General features: G+C 47.1%; 2 protein-coding genes across 6 annotated transcripts in view; both read left to right on the plus strand.

Annotated features, from left to right (window-relative positions):
* The window catches only part of LOC105904579 (zinc finger X-chromosomal protein-like), a 15,801-nt gene extending 14,167 nt beyond the window's left edge, over positions 1 to 1,634 (plus strand). For all 4 annotated transcript variants that reach the window (XM_031571347.2, XM_031571350.1, XM_031571348.1 and 1 more), the window contains exon 10: positions 1 to 1,634. This exon is cut by the window's left edge and continues 401 nt beyond it. In XM_031571347.2, coding sequence (XP_031427207.1) covers positions 1 to 467 — 467 coding nt within the window. In that variant the 3' untranslated portion in view covers positions 468 to 1,634.
* A 6,342-nt stretch (positions 1,635 to 7,976) lies between these two features.
* Positions 7,977 to 10,000, plus strand: part of LOC105904580 (neuronal migration protein doublecortin) — a 33,515-nt gene continuing 31,491 nt past the window's right edge. The window contains exon 1 of one of the 2 annotated variants that reach the window (XM_031571352.2): positions 7,977 to 8,185. The gene's annotated coding sequence lies outside the window, so the exon portion shown is untranslated. Of the gene's footprint in view, positions 8,186 to 8,208; positions 8,643 to 10,000 lie in introns of those variants that run through there. The other variant, XM_031571351.2, reaches the window with a different exon arrangement.

Raw genomic sequence — 10,000 nt, forward strand, 5'->3', positions numbered from 1 at the left:
GCCGACACATCCTCTCGGTCCACACCAAGGAGTCCGCAGGAGGAAGCGCCCAGTCCTCCGACGCCGGCCAATCGTCTCCCACTTCGCCAGCGCAGGCATCCCAGCAGCCGTCATCGCCGCCGGCAACAACAGCATCACCACCACCAAAAGGGAGCAGCCACAAGAAGTCGTCCCCTCCCTCGGTGAAGAAGGCTGGTGGGGGGGGCGTGAGCGCCGGGGGCGGGAGCTCCAAGGCGGCGGCGGCGAGGGTTCTGTCTCACCCGCCCCGCGAACGCCGGGTCTACCAGTGCCAGTACTGCGACTACAGCACCGGGGACGCGTCCGGCTTCAAGAGGCACGTCATCTCCATCCACACGAAAGACTACCCGCACCGCTGCGAGTACTGTTCTAAAGGGTTCCGCAGGCCCTCGGAGAAGAACCAGCACATCGTCCGCCACCACAAGGACGTGGTGCAGCCAAGTAGTTAAAAAAGACATAAAGGCCCCTAGAACGGCGGCACTTAGAACCGTTTTGTGCTGCAGGCCGGTAGTTAAGGACCTGGGTCGTAGAAAGGCACTAGAACTGTAGAATGCTCTGGACGGAGACGGAGGAGGAGGAGGAGGCAGATCATCTGTCTATCATCTGCACCTGCTGTAGGTCATGAGGTCATCCTCCGCTGACATCATGAGGTCATTCTCCACAGACATCATGAGGTCATCCTCCGCTGACATCATGAGGTCATCCTCCGCTGACATCATGAGGTCATTCTCCACAGACATCCTGAGGTCATCCTCCGCAGACATCATGAGGTCATTCACCTCAGACGAGGGGTTCTGGACAGATTTCCCTTAAGGGTTGAAAGGAACTCAAAAACCTGTTAAAATGCTTCAGCGATTGGACAGAGCAGTGAAATAAATACACCAAACACTCACATCAGATAGCTGGGTGTAGATATGAGGGAGAATCCCCTATTTAAGCTCCTAATGTAAAGGTTTTATCTTGTTTGAATGAATTTCACATTTCCACCATCAACTAGGGCTGTGTATCAACCCCCACATGTTTTTATTCCAACGCTGATAAGGTGACACACACACACACACACACACACACACACACACACACACACACACAGACACAGACACACACACACACACACACACACACACACACACACAGACACACACACACACACACACACACAGAACTTTGGCACTGATCCCTATGAGCTAGATGTCATCCTTGTGGCCTGTGACCTTTTCCATCCGTTTTGATTTAGCTGGTCGGAATGCTGATGCAGATAAACAGGACACTAGAAAAAAGTGAATCTCCCTCATTACCTGTTTTTTTTTATTGATGCAAAATATATATTTTTTATTTTATTTTATTTTAGTGTGCATCAATAAATACCGCTTATGAGGGAGATAAACTGTAAACAGTAGTTTTTGGATTCACCCTGTCCTGCACCCGGGATGTGCACATGGACTTTAAGACATTAGCCCTAACCCTGAACAGACATTAAATGGACCAAAACACAAAACAACAACAACAACAACAACAACCCCAACTCCAACCCTTGGCTAACCCCAACCCCTAAGACTCAAATACCTTAGTGTTGTTGCTTTTCCTGTAAACTCCCCCGTGTGTCGGCTTGGGTAGCCATGTGTGTAGCTGCATGTTCATTGGTTTACTGGTTGGTCACATTGGCGGGATTAGCTGCTTAGGTTGGTAAAATGGTGTAGAAAAACTCTGAACGTTTCTGTACTCTTATGGTATCACAGCGTTTCTCATTTGGTACCGAAGACCATCGGATACCCAGCCCTGTCAGAGGTACTGGCGGCACCAGGCCCTGTCAGAGGTACTGCCGGCACCACAGCCCTGTCAGAGGTACTGGCGGCACCAGGCCCTGTCAGAGGTACTGCCGGCACCACAGCCCTGTCCTCCTCGTCCTCTACAGCTAAGGAGGCTTATGGTGCAAACCCATGACACCGTTGCGAGCGACGAGATATTCTAATCCCATGCATTTCAACGGGAGCCAATCCATTGTGACGTAGACCACCGTTTTGGGCGACGCGACCGATAAAAGTTGGAAAATGTTGAATCCTATGCAAATGAGGAGCGATTTTTCCCGGCAGCGGCCAATCAGATTGTTTGGCGTCGTCTCTGACGGTTTGAAAATGCTATTTCCACACGCTACAACACGCCCACTCAAAGCGATGGAAGCGTATCGCGTCGCTGTCATGGGTTTGCACCATAAGCCTCCTAAACCACAGGGATGCCAGACTACTCCACCCGAGCCCAAATGCATGGAGGCATGGCCTGCTGGTGTCCCCCTCAGGCTTACCGGTCTGTCTGCTGGTGTCCCCCTCAGGCTTACCGGTCTGTCTGCTGGTGTCCCCCTCAGGCCTACCGGTCTGTTTGCTGGTATTCCTCCCAGAAATGACTCTTGACTCTGTTAGTGCGGTCGGCCTCCCCAAACCAGCAACTGTCCTCTACATGAACAGCAGAAATGTCTCCCCAACAAGCAGCAACTTTTTGATTAGTATAGCGTAGGGAAAATAAATCCAAACTCGTATCTCGCCTAAGATTTCCACACAGATTTATGGTGACATCAGCTGTGACCTGACGGGGCCTGTAATCGCACTGGAGTCGTATGAGTGGACATGTGTTACCATGGCAGCAGACTGGAATCGTATGAGTGGACGTGTGTTACCATGGCAGCAGATTGAAATCGTATGAGTGGATGTGTGTTACCATGGCAGCAGATTGAAATCGTATGAGTGGACGTGTGTTACCATGGCAGCAGACTGGAGTCGTATGAGTGGACGTGTGTTACCATGGCAGCAGACTGGAATCGTATGAGTGGACGTGTGTTACCATGGCAGCAGACTGGAGTCATATAAGTGGATGTGTGTTACCATGGCAGCAGACTGGACCCTAATGTTAACAGACCACTGGAGCCCTGCCAGCAGAGGCATTGTGATCGCCAGCACCAGAGGAGAACCTCACGGGCCCGGTATCGGTCCAGACCCAAACATTACTTCATAAAACCACTGCAGACATGGGGGGCCCAGACTCTGGAAGTCTTGCTTGGCCACAGAGAGATTGTGCCGCTCACAGCTGTTGGCTGTTGTTGGTTGAGAAAAGGTCTGCAAATGCATCTTTCAAATCAACCTGCCCAACCAAACACCCCTTCCACTCTTTGATAATGTGACTCAGAAGTCATGCTTGGCCACAGAGAGCTTGTGCCGCTCACAGCTGTTTGATAATGTGAGGTTCTGTGTCAGATCTGTTGTTGATCTCCAGCCTTGATCTTCCCCCCTCCCTCTGCTCTCCTCTGAACCCTCTGATAGGAACTCAGTAACCACACCCTCCTCCAGTAACCCCTCCCTCCTCAGTAACCCCTCCCTCTCCAGTAACTCCACCCTCCTCAGTAACTCCACCCCCTCCAGTAACCCCTCCCTCTCCAGTAACTCCACCCTCCTCAGTAACCCCTCCCTCTCCAGTAACCCCACCCACACCCTCCTCAGTAACCCCTCCCTCTCCAGTAACCCCTCCCCCTCCCTCCTCCAGTAACTCCACCCTCCTCCAGTAACTCCACCCTCCTATCTGGCTCCTCCCTCTCCAGTAACTCCACCCTCCTCAGTAACCCCTCCCTCTCCAGTAACTCCTCCCTCTTCAGTAACCCCACCCACACCCTCCTCAGTAACCCCTCCCTCTCCAGTAACCCCTCCCCCTCCCTCCTCAGTAACCCCTCCCCCTCCCTCCTCCAGTAACTCCACCCTCCTCCACTAACTCCACCATCCTCCAGTAACTCCACCCTCCTCCAGTAACCCCACCCTCCTATCTGGCTCCTCCCTCTCCAGTAACCCCACCCTCCTATCTGGCTCCTCCCTCTCCAGTAACCCCACCCTCCTCAGTAACCCCACCCTCCTCTCAACCAACAGGGAATGGGTTCTTGACCCCGGTTCTGTTCAGGAGTCTTTGAACCTGGGTGCCATCTTGTGAATCAGCCGGCGTTTCCACCCGTTTTGAGAGGAGTCGTTGTGATCAAGGATGCGTCATCAACAGAAGTAAACAGTTGCAGCAGATCACATTGATTAGCTGCAGGTAGAGATGCACCGATATGGAATTTTAGGGCCGATACCGATACGATAACCGATAATTATTGGTTTATAGTGGAGCGATACCGATAACCGATATTTTTTTTTATAAAAATAAAGGGTACAAAAGGTTTTTTAGATTTACCTTTTTACAAAAGGTTTTAGATTTCCCCTTTTTATGTCAATTCATTGTAACAAATATTCTTCTTCACTACGTAATTGCTGTGTGCATGCGTCATCCTGTTAAGATTTCGACTGGATGAGATATGAATGAGATCCATGTAGTCTAGTGTAATGTCCACTATGATATGTATCTAGTAATATTAGTTGTGTAATTGTTATCATGTATGTGAAGTAGTTCCACACCACTGACATGATTATTTTTAGGACTGCACAATGCTCAAAAAGTTTAGTGTAACCAGGCAACGGGCCTATGCGTAACGCCGGAAAAAGAATAATTGGAGGGAAATTAGACCTTAAAAATATCGGCTTAAATTGTCGGCCGAAATTACGATATCGGTATAATAATAATATTACATTTTTTGCACTTGTCGGCCACTAATATATCGGCCGCCGATATATCGTGAATCTCTACCTGCAAGCGAAAAAAACAGTCTTTTGGTTCAACGTGTGAAGCAACTTTTCAGGTTCCGAACCTATTTTTGGTGGAACAGTTAGAGTTCACAGTTTGATGCCCGAACCAGAACGGAACCCATTCCCTGTGGAACGAGAACGGAACCCATTCCCTGTGGAACTAGAAACGGAACCCTTTCCCTGTTGGTGGAGCGGAGTGACCTCACTGGCAACTCTCTGCGGCATGTTTGTAATTCAATCGAAACAATCTTGCACTTCCAACCTGAAAGGTCTTTTAGATGTGCGTGTTTACCCTCTGGTATCTTTATGTCAATGCTCTGGGGAGGTGTGTGTGTGTGTGTGTATGTGTGTGTAAACTTGAATCAGTTCCCTTGGCATGGGCGCGCTAAGCCCTCTCTTGTTTTTAAAGCAACTGGCTCTAACAGGAACCATTTGGACTGGGTTAGGGCTCTAACAGGAACCATTTGGACTGGGTTAGGGCTCCGACAGGAACCAGCACCAAAGAAAGACGGACAGCCCTCTCCTCTTCACACTACGCCTCACAGCCAATCACACGAATCATCCATGAAACCCCCAAGCCAATCACATGAGTCATCCTCGGCAACCCCAAGCCAATCACATAAATCACCCCACCCCCCCCCCCGGGATTGTGATGCCACAACAAAACAACATTTTAGATGGAGTGAACCACCTTTTTTTAAATGTATTTATTGAAGACGTCACATTTTCAGGCGCTGTACAGTTTTCAGTTCTGTCGTCTGATAATTGGAGCTGAAAAAGAAACCTCTGTGGTACATTGGAGGAATGTATTGTTTTAATTAATTTTTTTTGTTTTGTTTTGTTTGTTTGTTTGTTTTGTACTGCTAAATTACGCTGAGAGAGAAGTAAAAATGTCAAAAGAAGAAAACGCATTAATAGTGTGTGTGTGTGTTATGTTTTTTCAGTGTTTTTTTTGTGGCCTGGGTGATCACATAACTACAGTGTTTTTTTATGAAATCAGATAAAGATAAAAAATATGATTAAAAGGTGAATTTTAAAAGTGAAGAAAGAAATGTGTAATCCTTTACAACTTTTTGACCTTTCTATCTAACCTGTAATTCTCAGCTATGACCAGCAGGTGGTGATGTTGTAAAGCAGGGCTGTTGAAGGTTTGGGTTTCTCTCACGCCAACAGTGTAGACAAGAGAACATTTGATCTGACAGCCAAGCATTGGGTTTTTGATTGATTTATTTATTTAAGCCTCGGAAAACACATTGAGGAATAAGACCCTCATTTACAATGGTGCTGAGGGTACAATGAATAGTTAATACATTGAAAAATAAAATAAAGAAATAAAATTAAAAAAAATAAAGAAATATGCATATAAAATAGTACAGGAGTACAATTGTCCGAGATATGGAACAGGAGGTGAGGCCTTCTGCTCTGGTCCACACCTAGCACCCACACACACACACACACACACACACACACACACACACTGCTCAATGCATGGGAGTATCCAAGAGCCTTTGTCACCGCCTTGTGTCTAAGCCTCTCCTAAAACAGCAGCCAATCAAGACTCAGAACCCAATAATTATAGCAGCCAATCAAGACTCAGAACCCAATCATTATTAGTCTGAGCAATGGACCATCAGATCATACTGATGTTTGGTCAGTTTGGTATTCATGGCATTAATTGACATTGACATCCTTGTAAGTCGCTTTGGATAAAAGCGTCTGCTAAATGACTAAATGTAAATGTAAATGTAATAGAGGGATTGTGTATGTGTGTGTGTGTGTGCGTGTGTGTGGGGTGGGGGTGTGTGTCAAGGAGTGGGGGTGGGTGTATGTGTGGGTGTGTGTGTGGGGGTGTCCAAAGTCACAGACCTCCAGCTGGTGAGTGGTAAAGGCGACTCAAGGGGGTGTGTCTGTTACCATGGTAACCAGGGTGCACCAGCTTTCCAGAAAGCAGATGACAGACCGAAGGACACAGATGTCCCGCAGTGTGTGTGTGTGTGTGTGTGTGGGGGTGTGGAGACAGATGTCCTGCAGTGCTGGTGTGTGTGTCACAGCTGATTAGAGTAAAGGAGGCAGAGGTCTTCAGCAGGCACACACACACACACACACACACACACACACACACACACACACACACACACACACACGCCCCCTTCAATGGCTCAAAATCGCGTGCACATGAACCCAGCGAATCCGATTGAATCTGCTGTCGTCACGAAAAAGGAGCCACGTCATACATTTAGTTTATGTTGTTGCTGTTATGAAGTGAAGCAGTGGGGTTAATATGGGTTGAGCCTGAGGTTGCGAGGCGATCACGTGGGGCAATCCGATTGGGTTTGCGGATAGCGTGCATACGAACACCAACCCGCGACCAGATTTCGAGTTTACTCATTTTGGACCCCCGATTCGAAGGAGTGTGGATACAGTGGGTTCGTCTGCACGATAGGGCTATCTGGGGACGTTTCTCTCTGGGTTCAGGCAAACTAGACTTTGTCTGCATGACCCCTGAGGCAGACAGACTCTAACCGGCCTCAGACGGACCTGACATTAGGCTTCAGATACCTGAACGAGTCAAAGTTAGAGTTACGCTCAAGATGTCTGTCCTTGTGTAGTGTCTGCGCACGGGTTAGGTTATGGGTGTTTAGGGTTAATGTTTAGTTATGGTTAGTTTAGGGTTAATGTTTAGTTATGGTTAGTTAGTAACTGGGCAGTTATTTGGATGGTTATATATACACTTTCATAAAAATATAAAACCACAGTTCCAGCTTCACTGTAGAAAGTCTAATCATGTATCCATTCATCTGTTTTAATCAACACAGAAACACACGTACACACTCCACAGAGCAGGACACATCATACAAACACTTACACATACATACACACAGAAACATACATACACACACTTAACAATGCACACACACATCCATAGAAACACACGTGCAGACATACACACACGTATACAAAACACACACACACACACACACACACACACACACACACACACACACACATACAGACATACACACAAGTATACAAAACAGACACACACACCTTAGCAGCAACAGTGTCAATGTCTTCACTAAAACCATCATCATCATCATCATCATCATTACTATCAGCGCCTTGGCTAAAACGCACGCGCGCGCACGCGCACGCACACACACACACGCACACACACACACACACACACACTGAGAGAAGCCCTTTGTGGTTTTGAAAGCTCTGCTTAAAGAGATTTACCTGCATTAGAGAGAGGGAGATTAAGCACAGTGGGTATTGGAACAGTGTGTGTGTGTGTGTGTGTGTGTGGTCAGTATTAGTGCAACAGGAGACCTCTTGTCACCATTGTGGAACCTTTAAATGGCCTGATCTCTTCATCTCAACAGCTCCACGTTGTTCACGCATCACCTTATAAAGCAGGAGGAAAACTCGACATGAACATCACGGGGTCACACCACGGCACATGGTGACGTCACGGCACGGGGGGTCACTTCACGGAGACTGCTCAACATGCTGTACGTGGTGTCTTCTTTTCAGTGAATCTCTCGTTTCGCGTTATGACACAACGTCCAACGAGCTGTACATGATAGGGGCTTAACCCAAGATGACATCACCTCGTGTCGCCCGTAGAAAAGTGGGTGCGCGTTTATATGGCAGTTAACAAACTGTATGTTCTTAAAACAGCCGGGAGCCACGGTGGCTCTAGGGCCGCGGAGAAGCGACAGGCAGGCAGGCAGGCCAGGCTGCATTCGGGAGAGATAGATAGATCGAGAGAGGGAGAGAAAGAGGGAGGGAGAGAGAAATTGCAGACAAAAGGCGCATGCCAGGCGTGCGTTTTGTGGGCGCGTCTACGCCCCCCCGTCTCTCTCCCTTTCACTCGTTACCTCTCTCAGTCATACACGCGTCCCCCACATCCAGTCACACACACACACCCTCACCCTCTCTCTGCACGGTACAACGCTCTCTGCGTCGGTAAGTAAACGCACTAGTCATTTTTTAACATTTAACAGATGTACCTCATGTCAACGTATATTTTCGTTCGTGTCATTTAAGTTTAGAACAGTTCATTTTAGCGTCTTTGAGCGTTATCACGGACATCTATTAAAAACGTATATTTTGTAGATGTGCTAATTGTCTTTCGAAAGAGATATATGCCTAAGATTTTGGTTTGCAAAAAGACTGCAAAAATGGTTGTTTTTCTTAAAACAAGATTTCGGGGGTAGATGTGGAGAGTGTTACAGAGAAGAAACAAACGAATCGTAGGCAGAGCAGGTGGTTGAAAGCTACGCCCTGGTCTCTGATCAAGCCCTGGTCTCTCCACACTGTTCAAAAACCATCCGATTTCTTCTCTGCGTTGAAGGTCCATGTGGGTGTGGGCGTGCGGGTTACATGCCGGTTACATGCGGCTTTGACTTAATCTTCTGCACCCCGACATTTCAGATTACGGTTCCAAATGAATGAAATAACAATACGTTTATTTAATCACATATATTAATAACGTTTATATAAATATATAAGAGAGAGGGTGAGAGAAGAAGAGAGTGAGAGAGAGAAAAGAAAAGAGATAAATATATAAACGATATATAATTATGACATTATATACATTAATGACGTTAATTTGGAAAGACTGTTAAATGACATTTTCCCCAGATGCAGTGTGTTAACACAGAAGTAATTGCCGTTCCTATGGTGATGGTTAATAGAGAGCAAGAGAAAGGGATGTGAGGTCCGCAGTTTCTTTTTTTTTTCTCCGCCAGCCCACCGCTGTCTGGATACAATGGAACACGCGTCCGGAAAGACAGGAGATGGGGGTAGAGAGGGAGAGAGAAGAAGAGAGTGAGATAGAGAGAAAAGAAAAGAGAGAGAGAGAAAGAGGTAGATAAGGACAGGCGATCCTGTGAAGGTTTTTCAGCCAGGCTTCTTTTGTGTCCTAAGGATGTAAGACATTACAAAGACCCTGCAGAATGGCAGAATGTGTGTGTGTGTGTGTGTGTCTGTGTGTGTGTGTGTGTGTGTGTGTATCTATGACTGGGCTATGCAGCAAATGCAGAAACATTAGGTGTGGTCTCAGAGTCCTTTCTCAAAATAGAGTTTAGGGTTAGGGGGAGTAACATAGAGTTAAGATTAGGGGAGTAACATAGTTTGGATCGTTGTCGTGGTTACTACTGAATACTATATCTGCTGGTGATGTCATAATGCATTTGAATAGCTGTGGTCATTGACTGTGATGGTATCATGAACTGTAAGAGTAGCATTGCTAAGTCATGATTAATTAATGTACAACTGTCAGAGTCTCTGTGTGTGTGTGTGTGTGTGTGTGTGTGTGTGTG

This window comes from Clupea harengus, chromosome 8 (assembly GCF_900700415.2).
Source record: "Clupea harengus chromosome 8, Ch_v2.0.2, whole genome shotgun sequence".
Taxonomy (NCBI): domain Eukaryota; kingdom Metazoa; phylum Chordata; class Actinopteri; order Clupeiformes; family Clupeidae; genus Clupea; species Clupea harengus.